This window comes from Microcebus murinus, chromosome X (assembly GCF_040939455.1).
Source record: "Microcebus murinus isolate Inina chromosome X, M.murinus_Inina_mat1.0, whole genome shotgun sequence".
In the NCBI taxonomy this organism is placed as follows: domain Eukaryota; kingdom Metazoa; phylum Chordata; class Mammalia; order Primates; family Cheirogaleidae; genus Microcebus; species Microcebus murinus.
Genome location: NC_134136.1, coordinates 112,350,976 through 112,372,713, shown reverse-complemented (window position 1 = coordinate 112,372,713; position 21,738 = coordinate 112,350,976). Strand labels below are relative to the sequence as shown.

At 36.8% G+C, this 21,738-nt stretch overlaps 1 protein-coding gene across 1 annotated transcript in view; it reads right to left on the bottom strand.

The window, feature by feature from the left end:
* The window catches only part of SYTL5 (synaptotagmin like 5), a 105,476-nt gene that overhangs the window by 67,162 nt on the left and 16,576 nt on the right, over nt 1-21,738 (bottom strand). Inside the window, exons 2-5 of the mRNA XM_012736667.2 lie at nt 15,506-15,715; nt 5,442-5,557; nt 3,681-3,789; nt 699-833 (exon numbers count right to left, since the gene is read on the bottom strand). Coding sequence (XP_012592121.1) covers nt 699-833; nt 3,681-3,789; nt 5,442-5,557; nt 15,506-15,715 — 570 coding nt within the window. The remainder of the gene's footprint in view (nt 1-698; nt 834-3,680; nt 3,790-5,441; nt 5,558-15,505; nt 15,716-21,738) is intronic.

The window sequence follows — 21,738 nt, the reverse complement described above, 5'->3', positions numbered from 1 at the left end:
AAACAAAAGGGAGTTAACCCTTGGACAAACCAATGAAACATGCGTGTAGATCTTTTTATTCATGGCTACCTTTGATAATACACTAATTACGAAAATAAGCCTTGACTATGCCCCAATAAGTTAAAGAAAATTAAGCCTGATATAAAATGACTTAGCTCTTGGATAACCTTTTATTCCTCTTTACTTCTCTTGACAAGTAATAGTTTCGTGCATAGGAGATTCTCACTTGGCCCCACTGATAACCAATTAGAGGAGGTGGAACTAGAAGAACGTGAAATTTATGGAAAATGCTCTGATGCAATTCAAATGATGAAATTATTAATATGTTTTTAAAGCTGAAAAGAATGTATATGACATTTTGAAGGTTTCTTTTTCAGAAGCTTTAACAGAAAAAGATTAATAAATCAATGAAAACAATTTGCTGGCCTTGTTCATCTCCATTTGAATTGCAGCCCCAAGTGCCAAAACATTAAGACTCATCCCTGCAGGTGACACAGACAATTCTAATAGCGGTAATTCCAGAAGGAGGGTAAGTGCTTTCCATTTCAACTAAAAAATATCCCCCTAACTTTTCATACTACGTGTTAGGAGTTCTCTAAGTGGTAATACTTTATAGATACCCTAGAAGTCCTTTTGGGATGAGACTGTATCAACTTTATCCTCAGGCTATATCATTGCTCAATTTGCATGTCTCTTACCTGTCTGAAGTGGGGGCTGACTTTAAACTCCGAAAATTTTGGCCATCTAAGTCCAAACTGTAGCTCCGTCCACTCTCAGTTTTTGGAGTTATGATTTCTCCTCTGGTTGCTGATCTGAACTTGCTAAGAAGAAATCTGAAATTGTATGTATATATGTATTATAAAGTAAGATAAAAAGAGAAAACATTAAAAATATTTCACGAATACAGTTGCTAGTACTTTCAACAATAAAGGATTCTTCAAGAAAATAGTCTCGGGGCTGAGAGGTTATGGGGAGTTCCCAGTATCTATGCAGTATAGTGTCAAGGGTAGTAATGGAGGAGGTTATGACATTCTCCGAAGACCATATCGCTTGCTGATAAGGCAGGCCTCTATCCCTGCTAAGCAAAAGACCACCTAGTTTGGGAACTCACCACTGTCATCTGAGAATGGAGATATATTGCCTGGGTTGGGCCTGTTTGCAGGGATACTGAGAAAAGGGAGCTCAAACTCACCTTGCTTAGAGAGGGAAGCTGGGATGATCCTCTGGGACAAACTAAGGTAGCCTCTTATTAGACTGCAGCTCCATGAGAGCAGTGACTCTGCCTTTCTAGTTCCCTGGCAGGTCCTTTGAGCCTAGAATGATGCCTGGCTCATACTAGAACCCAACCAACACTTGTGAAATGAATGACTAAACACATGTAGTGGAAGTCGTTTTTATATCTTCCATGACATTTCTCCCTGTGGTAATGAAGTTTGAACAGTGTGGTGCCTCATGTTGGATGAAATCTGACTGAATTCCCACTTCACTAAATTATTTGGAACTTAAGCAAAAACAGCTTTTCAGGAATCTAGATTAAAGTCCTGATCTGGGATACTGAACGCCAAGAACATGAGTGTTTCCAAGCGTACTTTAGTTAAAAACAAAACAAAATAAAAAAAACAACGAAGCTATATATATTTTTGTTTCTTTGGTGATCATATTGGAAGAGAACAGTTTATTTTATATTCTATAGTTTTCTAGAGGAAAAACTGGATTCAAAAGATACTGGCACAATCTTAATAGAATCTGCCAAGTTGTCTCTGTTTCAAAGACCTCTGGAAGAGTGTCGTTATCAAAGTGTCTGAAGCTTCAATCTATTGAAAAATTACATTTTTTTGGTGAGAATAGCACTTAACATAATGTCAATCTATGCTGCTCTGAGAACCACCTCATGCATGTCCCCACCTCTGCACCTCTACTTAAAGTGTCTCTTCTGGCTGAAATCACTCTTCCTCCCTTGTACTATCCTGAACCTCATACACCTTTCAAGCTCCTCGTCAAGTCCCATTTACAATTTGATGTCTTTCTGGATGGCTCCTTTGCCCAACTAGCATTTATTATCCAGCCACTCATTTAATACTTAATCACTTGTTGCCTTATGACAACTCTTCTGGTTAATTAACACCCTGTCTTATTTTAGAAAGGCTTTCAGGCAGCTCATATTGCCTTCTTATATTTTCCTGCAATTCTTCTATATTTATTAACTTTTCAGGTGTGTACCTTTTCTCCCCAGCTAGATGTTATATTCCTTGAAGACTGAAAACCATCAGATCCCAATTTTGAGATCCAGCAGGGCTCAGCTTAATGCTATGACCGTTTGAATGATTCAGGATTTGTATGATGCATTGTGCTGGTGAGTTAGTTGTTGTCTCCCAGCCCCAAGCTCACTCTTTTGTAATCAACTCTGTGATGCCTGGGCTGAGGTCTTCAACTATAGCTCCTTGAGGCATGTGTGGGCTCTGAGTTACTTATTCAATCAAGCCATTAATTGTTTTTGAGGAGTCAGGCACCATGCTAAATACTGCAACACAAAAGCAAAGAAGCCACTGGTCCAGCACTAAAGGAGCTTCCAATGAAATGTGTGTAGGGGGGTAGGGGTGTAGAGTTCAATGTGACCCATGATGTACAGGCACAAGGCATTGTGGGAGACCTGAGGAGTGATAAATGGATTCAACATGGTAGGAAGGATCAATACATAGGATAGCATACATAGGACACTCTAGGCTATCTTTCCCATACATATCTGCTAATTAATGAAGACATGATTTCTCATGAGTGCTTGAGTTAGAGGACATTTATGTTTCATTCCCACTCACAGTTGAGGACTCTAAAAGAACTCTAGACATTTTGTAAAGCCAGATAAAGTCTTAGACATTGGCACCCTCTCACGTTGCCTTCTGCTGAGAGAACAAAGCACTGAATCAAGTGACTCGGTGCATTTTAGAATTCTCGCTACTTCAACCACAAAAACTGGCCAATAGCTGCCTGAGAAGCAAAAACTGCAAAATGCAGGACTATGAAGCAGCAGTTTGCCTTTTGATCTTTGTAGCCTGTGTTTTGTGAGCCACTTTTCTCCCTTAATAGAACTCTCCTGCCCTCAGTTTCCCAGGGCTGTCTTGCTTCTGGCTCCCTTATGTATGTACCTCCCTTTCCTACTCATAGAACTTGACACACACATTTGCTCACTGAATTAAATTATTGAGGTGGCCAAATGTGATTTTTTTCTCTTAAGGAAGTCTGAATTTTAAACAGGGGATATGATGCTTTAAGTTCAATTAATAAGTCATTAATTTGGATATTTTATATATTGGCACATGTGCTGGAAGGGAGGGGTAATGACATTCTACAACAAAGGCAATTGTCACCTCTTTATAGACAAGACTGGCCCTGACATGAAAACTTCTACTTATAAGTAATGGGAGCCATATATGTAAGAGACCAGATATGTAAAATGAAAGTAAAACTCTTCTGTGCTCAGGTCAGAGGGGACTTTTATTTATTGATTGAAGGTGATTAAAACTGCATTTCCTTAGGAGAATGATAAGAAAGTGTTACTTTGGTTGAGTCTCTGGCCTCCTCTCAGTCACTGAAGTGAAATCAGATTTGAAAAACTAAGGAGTCTTTATTTTAGAGTTATCTGGAATAAATATCAAAAATTCTCTTGGAAAGGTTTGTCTTACCCCTTTCTCTTGGGCCCGTCATGGCTGGCCTTCCGCCCAGCAGAAGGTGAAGTGTCTGACTTTTCCGCATCCTGGCGGGTTTGCTCTTGGCTTTGTACTTCTTCAGCTCCTCATTAAAAACAATCAGAAGACAGATTTACACACAAAATGGCCAAAAATGAGTGTAAACTTCAGTTCTGCATTCACTTTCTTAGATTAGCTCCGGACCAAGAAGTCTATAATAATTGGCAATGCTGTTTCTATTCCAAGTTTTCCAGTCACACAGTTATTTCTAATTTGTTGAGTGTTCCACAGTTAACTGAGGACTAAGATCCAGAACTCATTTGTAGGAGGATTGCTAAGATAAACTTTCCAGGGATGACTGTAATGGAAGAATGAATTCATCAGCTCTCTACAGATAATTTTAGGGCAGGGGAAGCTGGCCTCGTGAGAACCCCAAATCTCTAGAGACTGAGTTGTAGCAAGAAGTTATAGAAATGATATCCTGATTTCCGAACATATAAACCAGACTTCCTGGGAGAGCAGGCACCTATGCACATACCTTGTGACTTTAAAAAGAGTCTATACTCTGGAAGGCACTGAGGTTTGAATGGAGGGATAAGTCATAGCTGACTGCTTAATTCTAACTCCACTCCATTTTTTTTGTGGCATCATACCTGATGTTACCTATCTGGAAAAGCCCTTCCTGGTTAGTGCCACATTCAGAAGCAGGACTGGAATCAGTTCCAAGCTTCCTAGCCTTACCTGCCAGACTTAAAACAAGGGTACTTGCCTACTGTGTAGAAAAGATGAGACAGCCTAAGAACAGGCCAAAAGATGCCTATTCCAATTTTCTACGCCATATATGACAAACATGCTCCCAAACACAAACTTTCACACAATGTTTAGCCAATTATTTGCTGTCAGAGGGTACAGGAAAAAAATTTAACCAATTAAATTATAGTTTGAATGCACTGAAAAGCATTCTCCAAGTGGGATGTTATTTGCATTTGGTGCCAGTGAACAAATGAGTGTACCATGCATTTCAGGTCATTTAATATCTCTGGCTCCTACCCACTAAATGCCACTTACTCACCTCAAGTCATGTGACAACCAGAAATGCCCCCTTGCATTTCCAACAGCTCCTGTTTTGGGTAAGGGGGGCATAGTGCACAATATCAACTCTTGGTTGAGAACCAATGGATTAGAAAAAGTACTATTTAAAAGCAGGAGGGAGGGGGATTTTCATAGGGGTGGTATATTCATACCTAATGGGTGCAATGTGTACTGTCTGGGGGATGGACACGCTTGTACCTCTGACATGGGCAGGGCAAAGGCAATATATGTAACCTAAACATTTTTATCCCTGTAATATTCTGAAATAAAAAAAAGAAATATGATATAAATCCTGTTGAAAAATCAACAATTGCTTTCACAATGTGAATCATTTAATTCAGCTGTTTTATGCTACTTTCTTAAATATTTATTAAAATATTGGAAGTGCATTCAGGAAAAGAACTGTCTGTAATGATGATGCATGGTTTTCTTTGAAAATCTCAGTGTGTCAGATATATGGAAAATCACTGTGAATTTTATTTTTCACTGACTTGCTCTTCTCTTGTATGAATTGCAGATTTAGATTTTATACTACCAAAATGTGAAATGACCTAAGGGATTCGAGAAATTCAATTGTGCTCATTTGCTACATTACATAGCAAAGTTAGTTAGCCAGCCAAAATGAAGATTGAAACAGTTTTAAAACCAAATAATTGCTTTAATTACCTGGACTTCTTCTTAAGATGGATTGTCGGACAACATCAGTGCCCAGAACATTGACTTGCTTAAAACGTTTTGCCTTTTCTTCAAAAAACCATTCACCAGTTATAATTCTTAGCTGCCTACTCAAGGGAAAAAGGGAGAGCATCAAAATTCAATTACTTAGCCACATAATCAACTCTCAAAAATTCCTAATTAAGTAACAACAGCCAGTTATTTATAGAGTCCATCTTGATCTCTGGAGTATTTTATGGAGATAATGGTTATTACTAATTCAATATATACTATCTGCTAAGTACTTGCTACTTGCTCTTCATACTTCATATATTTTTATACACATAAAAACATTGTAAAAACATTATTATCCCCATTTTATAGATTAGGAGACTGAGATTTAGAGTAATAAAATTATGTGCCTGACATCACACAGCTAGTAAATAGTACAGCCAGGATCCTGTCCCAGTAAGTCTGGCCTAGGACTCAAGTTCTTAACCACTGCATTCATGGGTAAATGATCTTCAATGCAAGCAATGAGGGACAACTTAAGATTTTGAATGACACAGGGGCCATGATCAGACTCTATTTTAGAAAGATTCCTTGTTGTAACATGAACACTGGGTTAGAGTGGCAAGCGAATGGGAAAAAGAGACAGATTGGCCACTGCAATAGTCATGAAAAGAGATAACAAGACTCATGATAGAACAATGGTAAGACTAACAGAGAGGAGGAGATAAATTCAAAATGCAGATGGTAGAAGTGCTTATCTTGATTTTGCAATTAATTAAAGGTGAGAAAGAGGGATCCTTGAACAGTCATATACATCTTTTAAGCCCCATCTGAAATGGCTACAAGAAACCATCCCCTCCGCCCTCCCTCCTAAAATGCCTATAATCTTCTTCTTTGTCTATACTTCTCCCATTCTCCAGAGTTATTTTTGCCCAGGCCTTCTCATGTCTACTGGGCTGTAAGCTCCCTGAGAGCCAATCTCTCTCTGATCCATATTTTTCTCTCCTACTACTTACAAGAGAGTCTTTCATAGACTCTGTTCTCATTTTTTAAATGAAGGATTGACTAATTCCCCATCACTTTTGCACATTACCCTTCTTTTTATATCCTCATAGCCCTCATTACTATCAGTGACATGAGCACAGGAGCCTTGGCTGTGTTGTTTACCATTCCTACGATTAGCACCTGGCACTGCGCTCAGTAAACATTTGTAGAATGAATTAGGATACCTGGAATTCAGCCTATAGCAGCTACACTGCTACAAAGTCCATTTTTAGGCTTATAACAAGAATTTTAACTACTATAGAAGTTCTTCAGCAGCTTAAATATATTTCTAATTAAAAATAAAGAAATGACTTTAGCTAATTAGGTGACCATTACTGTCCCTACACCTCTATGGGGCATGTTCTAAGAATGGTAAATAGGCCTCTGTGACTAGGGTAAAGGGTTTGTGGAGGATTCTAGTGGAAAATGAGGTTGAAAGGTAGAACTGGGGCCAGGTAATGGAAATCTTTGAAGGCCATGCTAAGGAGCTGGAATGTCTTTCTGAAGGCAATGGAAAACTCTGGCTATTTTTTAAAAGTTCATGTTGAATCATATAATCTCTAGAGAAATATATGGAAAGGAGAGAAACCAGAAGCAGGCAGGCCAATCAGAATGTTGTTGCAATAAACAGGATAGGAAATAATGAAGATGCAAATCAGGGTATCATGTAAGAGTGAAGGGTACAAAGAAAGACATAGATAGTTGGGCTGTTGAGGATAAGAATCCACAAGAATTGGTGGCAAGTCTGATATGGTAAGTGAGGAAAAACAACTGAGAGTCAAGTAGAGATTTGTAGTCCCAGAGTATTATATTCATGAGATTCAGCAACTGATTGGACTTGGAAATCAACAATTGGATCCCAAACATAAAAATCATTCCAGAAAAATATGTCAACTTTCTTACCCAAAGTAATTTACCAGAAATCCTGCTTCTGCATATATTAGACAGAGGCAAGCTATATGTGAAGCATAGTTCCACTACTGGGAAAAAAGTGAAAATGTTAATCTTGGAAAAAGTATTGATTAAAAGGTAGGACCATAGCATCTCTACCTCAGATTTACTCCCAAGTGGCTAGGTCACCTATTGAGAAGCTCAGACTATTGGATTAGCTCCATAACAATAACCATATAAAATATGGTTAACGAATGCATCAAATATAAGAAGACCTAACCCGCCAAAACCAAAAGCTTGAATGGGTTAATTTATTTCTGGATACATTTGAAGTGATCTATAGAGTTATATATCACTACTTATGCTAGAAATCCAGGTGATAATTGTGGTATTCTAAATTCTAAAGACGTCTCCTCAAGATTACTGTTCCTTGGCTATTCAATCAAACACTAATTTAGGTACTGATGAGATCAGACTTTACAGATGGAATTAGGTTACTAAATCAGCTGACCTCATAATAGCAAGATTATCCTGGATTACCCAAAGTAATCACATGACCCCTTAAAAACAGAGGAAGAAAAAGAAGTCAGAAGGGACACTGCAGGATGGAAAGTCAGACTACAAATGTGAGAAATATTTGATATGCTACAAAAGCTCTGAGATGTAGGGGTTCACAGGCAAGACTGGAGAGGCCTCTAGGAGCTAAGGATGGCTGCCACCTAACAGCCATTAAGGAAATGGGAACCTCATTCCTGTAGCCACAAGAAACTGAATTCTGCCCATAAGAATGAGCTTGGAAGTGGATTCTTCCCAGAGCTTTTTCATAAGAGCTCAACTAGATGACACCTTGATTTCATCCTTGTGGAACCTGGAGCAGAGAAACAAGCCAAGCCAACCTAGACTTCTGAGCTATATAAGTATGAAATGATAAATTTCCATTGTTTTAAACTGCTAAATTGTGGTAATTTATTATGGTGGCAAATTGAAAACTACTATGAAAATAAAACATACATATGTGTTTGTTCTAATATTCAAATCAGGAAATGTCTTGCAAAAGTTATAAAATGATAAATAAGGAAAATTCAGAAATGCAATAGGGCAGAGGTAGGCACACTTTGGCCTGTGGACCAAATTTTCCCCACCATGTGTTTTGTATGGCCCAAGCTAGAAATGGTTTTTACATTTTAAATGGTTGAGAAAATCAAAATAAGATATTTTATGATACATGAAAATTGTATGAAATTCAAAATGCAGGGCCTATAAATAAAAGTTTTATTGGAAGATATATATGCTCAATTATTTATGTATTGTCTCTGGCTGCTTTTGTGCTAGACCTGCAAAGTTTAGTAGTTGTAGCAGTAGACCATATGGCCCCCAAGGCCTAAAATACTTATTATCTGGTATTTTATTAAAAAAGAGAAGTTTGTAAACTTCTGTAAGAGGACAAAGAGTTTACACAAAAAGAAACAAGAACAAGAGGAATAGTATAGTTCATTAATTGAAAATCACCTGTTAGTGGCATGCCAATGTATTAACTTTCTTTTTTTGTATGTTCTTGGGATATAGGATGGGATAGCATACTGACAGCAGTTTCAGGTGTTACAGGGGAAAGTGGACACATACAGTCTACATTCCCTAGGAAATATGCCTCCATATCACCTTTACCACATATACCTAAAGCTGCCAACACCTAACACAAATAAGATCTTCCCAGAATTGTTAGTCATTACCTCTTGCTATCCTTGTGAGAACAATAACTATAAACCTCATATTTGCTCAACTCAGATGTATAATTGAGTCATTTGTCCTTTCAGAGTTTTGAAATATCAGAACAGTCTCTTGAGATTATGCTTTTCTCACCTTTTGAGGTTCTGGAAGTAGATGGAAGACTTGATAGAACAGGAAACTAATAGTGAGTGCATACCAGGCACCAAGTAATGTGCTAGGTACTCTCTAATCCTCACTATAAGCCATGAAATAGCTGTTATTATCCTTAACATACAGAGAAGGAAACTGAAGGAAACTGAAGATCACATGGGTTAAACAGCTTACTCAAAGTTATACAATTATTATGGCAGAGACAAGATTTATGTTGAAAGGCCAGATGCTTTATATTTGGCAAAATTGTCAGAAGAGACCTCACATATGTCAGACATAACAAGGCTTTGAGAAGAGGTGAAAGCCTATAGAAGCCAAGGAATAATACATAGCATTTTATATAGTTGGTTGTATTTGTGTGTGTGTGTGTGTGTGTTGGGGGCACAGTTGTAAGAATAAAGGAGAGGTGAAAGAGGAAAGAAAATAAACATGACATCTACTATAAAATTTATATCCATTTCTGCCACATTAATCCGGAATTTGAAAAACATGGGCTTGAAATAGACTTGTTTCCTCTAAATCATACTGTGAAGAATGAGTTGACTAAAATTACAGTGGGGTACATTCATTTGTGAATAATGATTAGTGACTATTCAGAATTTGTAAGGCTCTGATTTTCTTTAACATTAAACTCTGGGGACTTCAAACCTTCACTTGGAAGCTTATATAAATGTGAAGTCAAGGTAAGTTCTCTTTAAATTCATAGGAAAAAGTAGGCTATCTTACCCTAAAAAGTGACTAAAAATTCATTTTACTCCTTTATCTTCTGTTACCTATTGGAGACACTGAGATAAGATATGTTTATTAGATATGCTGAGATAAGATATTAGTTCTCTTCTATTATTTCTCAAGAGACTAATTCAAATTATTTATGTAAATTTATTCCTTACATAGCCAATATTTACTGTGTTCCTACTATGTGTCAGGCCCTGTGCTAGGGCTAAGAATGCAGAGCTGAAGAAGAAGACAAATGAGGACCCTGGCCATATGGAAATGATGGTCTAGATTTATTCCTTTTCCCCTTCCCAAGCAGGAAAAGTGAAAAAAAAAAAATCCATAGACATATTATGATGAAACTACAGAACACTGCAGACAAAAAGAACATCTGAAAAGGAGCTAGGGAAAAAAAAAAAGAGAAACAGATTATCTACAAAGGAATGACAATTAGAATGACAGTTGACTTTTAACAGCAAGAATGAAATACAGAAGCCAGTGAAATGATATCATCAAAGTTCTGGGAGAAAATAACTATCAACATAGAATTATTTATCCAGAGAAACCACTGTTTAGGAATAAGAATGAAATAAAGAAATTTTAACAAAATAAAAACTGAGATAATTTATCACCAACAGATTCTTACTAAAGTAACTTTTAAAGACTATGCTGCAGGAGGAGGTAAAATAGATCTTAGGTATCAAAACGAATGGTGAACAATGAAATTGATAAAATGTAGCTAAATCTGAACAAACATTGATGTATAAACACAAATTATAATATATAAATTGTTGTATTAAACAATAAGAGATGTCTAACACACAGGGAAAAAAATCATAGACCAGGCAGGAAAAAGATATTTGGAGTTTAAGAATACCAAGTTCCTTTTATTGATTGGAATAAAGGTAAAGGTATTGATTTGCAAAGTTAAATATGAATGTTGTAATTTGTAAAGTAACCAGTAAAAATAATAAAAAAAACATGTAATATCTATACCAATAGAAGGGATAAAATGGAATGATAAAAATATACTTAAATCTATAGATAATATAAATAAATGCAATATTGAAGTAATCATGAGTGTAAGTAGACTAAACTCTATAACAAAAATATTGCCAGAGTAAACTTTAAAAATTATACATAGCATATATTTATATCATGTATATGTATATATACATATATGGGGTATATAGCAATGTATAAAAATACTTTAAAACATATAACATATACTGTAGTTTTAAATAGCACATATGGTATATACAAAAGACTCAAATATATGGAAACAGAAAGGTTGAAAGTCAAATGGTAGAAAAATATGTACCATGCAACAAAAGAAATTTGATGTAGCTGTATTAATAACAGACAAAATAGACTTTAAGGCAAAAATATTTTTTAGAGATGAAGGAGGTCATAAAGAATACTTCAAAATTAATAAGAAAAATACCAACAACCTAACAGAAAATTGTGCAATACACACAAATTGTCATATCACAGAAAAAGAACCAAGGCCTACATATAAGTGTCAGACCAGTTGCCAGATGTCAGGGGGTTGTAGTTCTCTTTCTCATAACAAAGAACTATACATCCTTCCTGTACTCTGTGTATATTCTATCCATTGGTAGGTACTATCTTTTTCAAATTTACTGATAGAAACTCTTATATTTCATCTATTGTAGTAATCATTACCAATTCATCAAAATAAAAAATATCAGGTTCCTCCTACTTTAAAAAGAGAAAGATTCTCACAAGCAGCATATAGCGTATAGCAGCATAAGGTGTTGCAACACAGCATGAACATAAGGTCAACCTATCAATACCATGTCAGAGGTATTTAATTTTTTGGTTTATTCTCATGTAGCTTTCATCTTTTAGGTCTTTCTGAGTTCAGTCAGATGCTAATTAGGAAAATGATCATTATGACTGTCTTTGTGTTAGGTGGCAACTGCCTTGGCTAACAAAATCAATGTGGAATTTTGTAGGCCTTATTAATTTAGCAAAATGAATTAACCAGCTGTGTCAAGGTCACTTTCATTATAGAATCAGTTTAAAAACTAGACCTACAACAGCCAATTTATTAGAATCAGAAGGGGTTGGAGAAAATGTCAGGGGCTGCTTAGCTTATTATAACAGGTAGCCTCCCTCTATCAGTCCTTGCTGTAATTGTTTCACTGCTACAGCAATAAAACCTCTATACTTTTACCCAATCCAAAGTAAATGACAATAAAGGTTGTTCTTCCAACTGATTAGAGAAATGAGTCACCTTCTGACTCATCTCATCTTTTAGAGGTCAGGGTGGGAATTTCAATTTTATGGTCTATTTAACATGGAGACAGCCCAGTGGGGCTTCGGCATTCTCTCACAACAAACAAAGGGTGTTCACTGCCAATAAAATATCATTCATGCTTCCTTTTTGAAAACCACTCCATGAATAGCAAACAAGATACTTCTAATACTGACAGATAGTTTGTCTTGAGAGCATAGAGACTAGGAGCTAGAATATTGGAGAAATAATGTACTCTGACTTTCAGCTTTAAAACTGAGAAAGGAGTTTGATATGTCAAATTAAACATTCATTATGTAAATTTCTAGCTGTCACAGAAGGATATAACTATTAATATAAGTTGTTGCACAGAATTATAAGAATCACACATTGAAATCTGTTTCTTCCTTAGGACATTTTAATGCATGAAGACATTCATTTGTGAATGAAATAATAATTTAATAAACTCATCTTCCTCCTTAGACTGTGAAACCATTGAGAGTAGTTGATGTTCTATTCAACGTGGTATCCTTAACTCCTGTATGCCAACAGGTTATCAGTAAATATGCAGGAGGGAGGGTTGATGAATGGATCAATTGGGTTGCTCCATCCATCCAATAAATATGTAGCAGGGATGGGTTGATGGACAGATCAATTGGATAGGTGGATGGTTGGGTTTATTCAATTGTTTCATCAATATAAGGAGTATGATTGATTCAGAAGTTCTTTATTCGTTGAAGCATTAACATGTCTCCATGAATACACAGAACTTGATTTGTTATTATTTATTCTTACTCCTCTTGACAACAACTCGTCTTATATCTTTCTGCGACAGTTTGAAATTTACCTTGTTTAGAGGACAAATATATTTGGCATGGTTTATTTTTTAACTCCATCCTCCTGACAGAAGAAAACTACATTTTTCTACATTTGTTCCCCTTGCTTAAGCCTAAAATGCTTTAAGTAGAAGCTGGCCACTCATTCATCCATTCACCTATTCATTTGTTTATATATTCATCTATCTATCCATTTAACAAATATTGATTGAATGCCTACTACAGACATTCTTTTAGGCACTAGAACATCAGTGAATAGTATAGATAAACCCCCTGCCTTCATGGTTATGAAGTTTATAATCTGGTGAAGGAAGAAAGATAATAAATAGAAAAATAAGTAAAGTATATACCATATAAGTATTAAGGGAACAAACATAGGAAGGGTTGTATTAGTTTGGGTAGGCTAGCTTCTATAACAATCTCAAAATTCCAATGACTTAACAAATTAAAAGTTTATTTCTCATTAGTACAACCTAAAGTTAATCTGACATGATTTAGGGAGAAGGTTTGAGTGAATTAGACCTCCTGTTACCATCCATACTAACTAGCAAATGAGTTGATAGCAAAATGTATGAATACATAATCCCATTGGGGCTTGTATTAATATTAAAAAGTATGCTTCAGTAATTACAAGTGGAATTTAGAAGTTGAAGATACAATTCCTCTCCCTATACAGAAGCTTGAGGCAATTTGTGACGGATTGAAGGGCTTTTGAGTCACAGACTCGGGTTACCATTGTCTGAGTGAATAAGAGTGTGGGATGTAAAGAAGAGGGTGAACAGAAATGGGATATAAATGGAAAATAATAAATAGTAAGGATCAAATAACATACTATTGTATAAGAATTGGAGAAATAGTTATTGGGAAATTTCCCATCACTTCTCAGACTCAGCAGTTGGAAGACCAGTTATTTGTTAAAATTTCATTTCCTTCTTCATTGCCTTGAAATGGAAAACCTAACTTTTGCAGAGTCCGGTGGAAAAACAGCTGGGTGAAGAAACACATGTACAAATAAACAAAATTTTGATATTCATCTTGCCTCTACTGAATGCACATTCTAACTCTTAGTGTTCTTGTTTATACTATCTACAAAATATAAAACCAATTGCCCCTTTTACCTAATAGGTATGTTATGAGACCCTGAAGGACTATTCCCTAGAGGAAATGTGGTCCAGAAAACAGATCAGCCATCACAGGAACTAAGGCTCCAGTTTTGAAATTAGTTCAATCCCTGACTCGATTAAGGTAATCTTAAATATGCAGTGGCCATATCCTAGTTTCCTTCCAGAAGAAAAGTGTATATTCTCAATAGATACATATTATACAGAGTCTTAATGAATGTTATCATTTTTCGTATATTAAAACATGGACCATCAATCAAAAACTACCAGGTTTATGGGAAAAAAGACATGACCAAAATCAAGGAAAACAACAAACAATAGAAATAGTCCCATTGGGGACTCAGATAATAGAGCTATAATTCATAGACTTTTAAATAAGCAAGAATAATAATTTCAAGAAATTATAAGAAAAGAATGAAAAAGTCAGCAGATAATAAGAAGGCACAGCATAAGTAAAATGAAAATTCTAAAACTGACTGATTATAAGACACCTCCCGGAGTAGAAGAGACAATGGGACATTGGGAGGGAGAAAACATACCAGAGGACTGAGAGGAGAAGTCTCGAAAGGATGAGAGTTTGGAACGCCCCAGGAGCAGTAGAGATTGAATCATGCTTAGACTCTGGTTTAATTTAACTGAGAAAACAATGATTCCTAACTTTCACTCAAGTTGGTGGAGTGAAATTTGTGCCCACCCACAGGCTAAACAGAGAGATGAATGGAAAGGTTCTCTCCCTTTGCCCTTTTTCAAGGAAAAGTAGGATTGGGGGAAATTCAGGAACTGTTCCAGCTTTGCTCCTCAGCTAATGTGCAAAGCAAGCTGGACATTTGATATCCATCTTGCTAGTCACCCTAAATGTCTAAGAATGTCTCAAGGGAATTGTCTGTGCCTTCTGAGAAACCATGTGGAGCCAAGAGAGGCTTTAAGAGAAGAAAGATCATGGGTGCTTTTCAATTGCAGAAAGAGACCTGGTTCTGTGAGGCTTCCAATTTTACTATGCTTCATAGTTTTTAAAAAATGTTGTTATCTCTTCATCTCTGTCTCTGTGTCTGCCTCTGTCTCTGTCTCTCTTGCTCTGTGTGTGTGCTCTTCTCTCTCTCTCTCTCTCTCTCTCTCTCTCTCTCTCTCTCTCTCTCTCTCCTCCCTACATATACACATCCCAGAGCTTTGCCAAGGCATTGCTGAGCTTGTGATTGGGCTGTACTTTTAATTCTATGCTCTATCCCTAAATTTAAAATACTCTTTTTCTTTCTTGCTTTCCCCACTCCAATCTCTTCAGTCATCAAATCTCCACTTTCCATGAAAAGGCAAGAAACTCACGCTACTTTGGCACAGACAGTGCACTTCCAGCTGCCATCAAGGCCCGTGACCCGACACTCACTGCACACCCTCAGTGAGCAGGCCTGGCATGGGTCTCCCCGGTCAAAGATTAGGCCCAGGTTTCTCTGACAGTGAACACAGACTCTGCTGGCCTCCTGTTGAGTCTTCCCACTTCTGCGTTTTGCTTCTAAGAGTTCATTTTTCAACTTCCTGGAAGGAGAGAAAAAAATTACTTAAAAAAAAAACAAGAGGAGCAGAGCTATCTTTAAGAAATGCTTTCATTTAAAAGAATATTTGAATCAAGGAATCACAGCCAAATACTGCTAGGAAATACAATTTTCTCTCCAGAATCAATAATCCTTTGATATCAGCAGCTGAAAAATAAAATGTTTGTGTTTACTGTTGAATTTTGGCATCCTCCACTAGCACTGCTCTTTTACTATTAGCATGTATTCATGTTCCACTTTAACTTCTCCAGGATATCTTTGATACCATTAACACTGGAGCATGGCCCCAGTCTAGAGGAATGCACAGTATCATGTTATTTACCTGCCTAGGTACACTGCATGAGACAAGAGTGTGAAATCAGAATGAGCAACACTGGTATTTTCCTTAAGTGATTCTGCGAAGATTGTGCCTGCAAAGATATTGCCCACCATTTTGGATCTAAATGCTTCCGCTTAGTATTTGAAAATTTCCAACAATTTCTATTACTCTATGATCTATGCCTATATTTAAATCCAGGTTCCATCATGAATTAACTATCCAACCTTAGGCAGTTATATACCCACTCAACATCAGTCTCTTCATTTCTTTTTCTTTTTTTTTTTTTTCCAGACAGAGTCTTGCTCTGTCACTCAGGCTAGAGTGCCGTGGCACCAGCCTAGCTCACAGAAACCTCAAACTCCTGGGCTCAAGCGATCCTCCTGCCTCAGCCTCCCGAGTAGCTGGGACTACAGGCACACACCACCATACCTGGCTAATTTTTTCTATTTTTAGTAGAGACAGGTCTCGCTCTTGCTCAGGCTGATCTCAACTCCTGAATTCAAGGAATCCTCCTGCCTTGGTCTCTGGTACAAATGTAAGAGTATGGTACAGAGTGCTAGCATTACAGGTGTCAGCCTCCTTACCTGGCCAGTCTCTTCATTTCTAAAATGAAAAAAAATAACATTCTCTCAAGGTTGTTTTTAATATTAAATGTGACAATATATGTAAAGTTCCCAACATGGTGCCTGGCACATAAATACTAAACAAATGTTAGTTCCATGTCCCTTCTTTTACTACCTGACATGTAATTTATATATCTACCCTTTAGAAATTTGCTATTCCAAGTATGGTACTTGTTCCAGCAGCATAAACATCCCCTGGTAACTTGTTAGGAATTCTGGATCTCAGGTACCACCTCAGACTGCATGTTAACAAAATTTCCAGGTGATTTGAGTTTGATAAGCACAGCTTTAGATCATTTGTTCTCAAGTTTGGCTATACATTGGAATCACTTGGAAAGATTTGAAAAATACTGATTCCCAGGTCTCATGCCCACAGATTCTGTTGTAATTAGTTTGGGATGTGGCCTAGGCAGTGGTATTTTTTAAAGCTTCCCTATTTATTCTAATGTAGTGTACTGCTGAATTTGGAAATCACTGCCCCAGAAGATAGATTCATTCCCACTTAAATGCTTAAATGCTTCACAGCTATGTTGTTTCTTTATGCTATCGATTTTCAGTCCCTTCAATACAAAATTTTTTATGTTTCAGAAGAAAATTCTGAATGACAACAGAAAGGGGACATCTTTATCCCATCACCAAATATTGTAGGCAGTATTGCAGAGCTTTCTCTCCCCTTTCCTTCAACATAAGCAGGCCTAAGTTCTTAGCAGGAGAAGAGAAGAGAGAAAAAGAGGTAAAGGGAGAGTGATAGAAAGCTCATCATCTCCTTCCATCTTTGTGGGTCACTGCAGTGGCTTGAAGTGCTGTGTGAGTTTGGAGGTATTAAGGAAAAAGATTAACTGGATAATAATGAATAATAAAAAAGTAATGTCTAAAATAGATGGACTGTTACTCTCAAATAATACTACTTTAAACTGGGGACCACCATGTAACTCACTTAGAATTCTGAAAATGTACCTATTTGGTCTCCCTGCTTTCCTTTTAAGTGACCTTCCAATCTATTCTCTGTAGAATAATAACTGTCATTAGTCAATACTTTTTAAAAAATATTTCTCACATCATGTTGTTCCTCTGCTTAAAATCCACTAATAGTTTCCCTTTATACTTTAAATGAAAACTACACCTCTTTTCCATAGCCTATAAAGATTTGTCTAATCCAACCCCTGCTGCCCCTTCCTGCCTCTGGTAATCTCCCATCTACGCATTGCATACGAGCAACATGGTCCTACTTAAAGTTTCATAAATATGCCAAGATTTTTCCTCACTTCAGGGCCTTTAAACATGCTATTTCCTCAGCTGGGAATGCCCTCCCTCCACACTCCATCACCCAACATAGTAGTCATTCGCGTGTTCACTAATATTTTCTGTTTTCCTCACTTCTGGGAATAAATTGGCATTAGATGTGATCATGTGACTTGCACCAGCAAGTCTTTGCATTACTAGGAAATAAATAGCGGTCATTAATAAACACAATGTCCTTTCCAAGCAAAAATATTTTAATATATAAAGAGCCACCAAGAGGATCCTGGTGTGTGGGAAGAGTCCAGATTTAAAGGTTATAATCAAGTACACGGTTTACCATACACTATCGTCTTTACATAGAGAACGGCGATGTCCCAAATAGTATCTTCTCTGCAAGTCTGGCTTCTGGTCTGCAGATGTCATGAAGCAGAGTCCCCAGACATCCTGTTATTGGACATGTAGCATAAATGAAATCCTTTGTTGTTTTAAGCCACTAAAAGTTGGGGGCCATTACTGCTGTATCACTTAGCCTATCCTGACTCATAAACACACAACCTAACTCCTAATCTGACTAGCTGCCACTCATCTTTTTAATTTTAGCTTTACTGCTGCTTCCCTACAGGGGCTTTTGCTGACCACCAAATCTACAATGGCTTTCCATTCTTTAGCTTTCCTTGATGCTATATGGCTGCATTCGTATTAACATACATTTTTTTGACCTATATGTAGTTGAAATCTTAAAGACTGAAGAGATGAACTATCCTGACAGTTGTTGAATGATAGGATCTTTTCATTTCTATATTCTGGTGATATATTGAATGGAATTTTTTCTGTCCCATCATCAAAAACGCTCAATATATTAAAAAGACTTCTTGATTTATCATCACATAGACACGTTCCTTTCAAATCAGGAATTGCTTTCATTAAAATTCCTATCACATTTATGTGGCATTATTTTTCTTTTGTTATCTTGTCTAGACAAAATTGTACTGAACACTATTTTGCACCACACAAGGTAAGAATTTTAGAATGGAAGCAATTAGCCTCCTTGAAGAGGAAGCCATGAATAAAGTTATAAAACCTTGATTCTTTGATGCTTTTAAACAATCTTAGCTAGTGGATCACATCAAGGCCCAAGGGAGATAATGAGCAAGGAAGGTGACATAGTGGCCCAGATCACAGGGCTCTGAAGTCAGACTGCCTGGGTTCCAATCCTGGCTATGACACTTATTTCCTCTGAGACCTTAAGACAATTACTTAACTTCTCTGTGTCTCAAGACTTAAGGAGATTTAACCTCTCTGTGTCTCAAAATAACCCCTCTGTAAAACAACTTCATAGGGTTGTTGTGATTTAAGACAATGTTTGTAATTATGGGATATACAATTCTGGTATGTCTCCCAGTATCTGTTTGTCTAACTAGGCTTATGGCCACTCAGAATAAATACTAGATTTCTCAGTGTCCCCTGCAGTTAGGTTTTGTCATGAAATTAAATGTTGGTCAAGTGAATGTAATTAGAAATGATATAAGCAACCTCTAGATCATGCCTTTAATGGGTTCTCCCTTTCCTTGACGTCTTCATCTTTCCCAGAGGCTGGGATGAGAACATATGGGTGAGTCATCCTGGACCAAGAACTTAACTCTCAAGACGGTGAAGTAACAAAAAACAAGAAGCCCAGAGCCCATATAATAATACTACAAAGCTGCCAATCAACCCAGACTTTTACATTAGAGAGGAATATATTTCCATCTTAATTCATTATTATAATGTGTCTGTCACCTGCAGCCAAGCCTATTTCCCATGAAATACAATAAAAACTCAGTAAATATTAGCTCTTATTATGTCGTCCACTTGCGGAAATGTTGCTATCAGGTTTTGCTTCAGCCTCTGCAGTAATGCCTGCAAGGTGAGTACTTGTCTAGAGATAGAGTTTCATATTCCATTAAGAGAGAAAAGCCACAGTGACTGACGAAATATATTGTCAAGCCAGGAACAGTGAGATGAAATTCACAGAAATAATATATACAGGCAGAATAATGTTACAGCAGCCTGATGCCAATGGCTACGCATCACCTAGCACTCCCATCTTCCATTCACATCTAGAGGCAATGCTATAAACACTAGTGCTATCTCATATTTGCCTAAGGAAAATCCAAGGCTGACCAGACCTTCTTTCTGTGCTCTGGATATAAAAATATTACTATTTCATTTTGATTGTAGCTTCTGTGTACAGAACCTATTATTAAAACCTAAACATCACAACACTTTAGCCACACAATGACAGGCATCTTGCTTTACATGTCATGTCATTAAACTTTGACAATTACTGATGAAAAAAACATTATGATTCCCATTTTATAGATAAGACAGTGGAATCTCAGAAAGGCAACTTGTGGGTCACAGAGCTATTTAGAAGTGCAATCAAGATTTGGACCCAGAATTTATTATTCCAAAATCTGGATTCTTCCCACACACCAGGATCCTCTTGCTGACTCTTCATCTATTCCAATATTTTTGCTCAGAAAGGACATTGTATTTATTAATGTTTGTTGTTTCTTTCCTAGTTGTGGAAAGCCATGCTAGGCATGTTCAAATTTAAGCCTCAATAAACATGAAAAGTTTCTTCTGCCTGCCCTGCTTCTCCCACCATATTACATCTGCCCAAGTTGGATCTTATCAGAAAGTCTCTCATGACAAATATTTCCCAACAGAGCTATTCTTCAACAAGAACAACTCTGATCTTAATAAACTTTGAAAAGCTTTTCATCAGTTTTCATATCAAAGGCTATTAAAAAAAGTCAATACACTCTGAGAATTGGGAAAAAGTTTTGCCTGGATAGAAAGCTGCTTCAGAGAAAGTAACAAAGAGCCGGGTGCAATAACACTTGTCTAAATAAAGAAGTTTTATGAATTGTGCCAATTTCATGTTTAGAAATAGTCTTAAGAAAAGAGGACATTGTGAAATCGTCATGTCTGCAGAAGATACCAAGCACTTCCTGATAGTAAAAAGCTTGGCTCACAGGAGATCTCACAAAACCATGTTAACAGGCAGGCAATTGACAAAAAAAAAAAAAAAAAAAAAAAAAAAAATCCCGCCAAAAGAAAAACAAAACAAAACAGGAGTAAAAATACTGAAAACTAATAGACTTAGGGGGAATATTTAAAACCACAGGAATATAACAGTTAACCAACTCCTTACAACCCAAGAGAGCAATCAATGAATTATTATGGACTTTCCAGAAAGATTAAACATGCTTATATATACTGCAAAGGGACAGTGACATTCTGAATGCTTTTCAGAAAGGATCATGAAGACAGTAAACATTGTCTGCCCCTATGAAATCATGCTAAAGGTCCTCTGCCAAACTTCGCTTGACATCCCACCCTTGACTTCTTCTCCTTCCCTGTCTTGTTTTCCTATTAGTACTGTATAATTTCTTTTTAAATCACTTGCACACCAATTCTGGGCTCAGGGTCTACTTCTGGGGAACCCAGCCTAAGACAGGAAACTCATAAATCATATGAGAAAGACAATTCATCACAACTCTAAAGGAGTTAGGAATCACTGCTATTTGGTGCTGTGCTGTTTACTAACTATAATCTTAAAGTAATAGCAGAAAGTGATCTCACATGAAATCAGCAAAACAAGTCTTCCACATGGAAATACCTTAAAATAAACATTGTCTCAATTTTTTGACCCATCAAGAAACAAGGATGTGTTTTGCTAATCTGAAACCCAAAGAGTACCTTTACTGAGTATCAAAAACAGCAGAAAGTCCTGTTATCAATATGACAAATTACTCAGAAAAAGTAGAGGTGGAG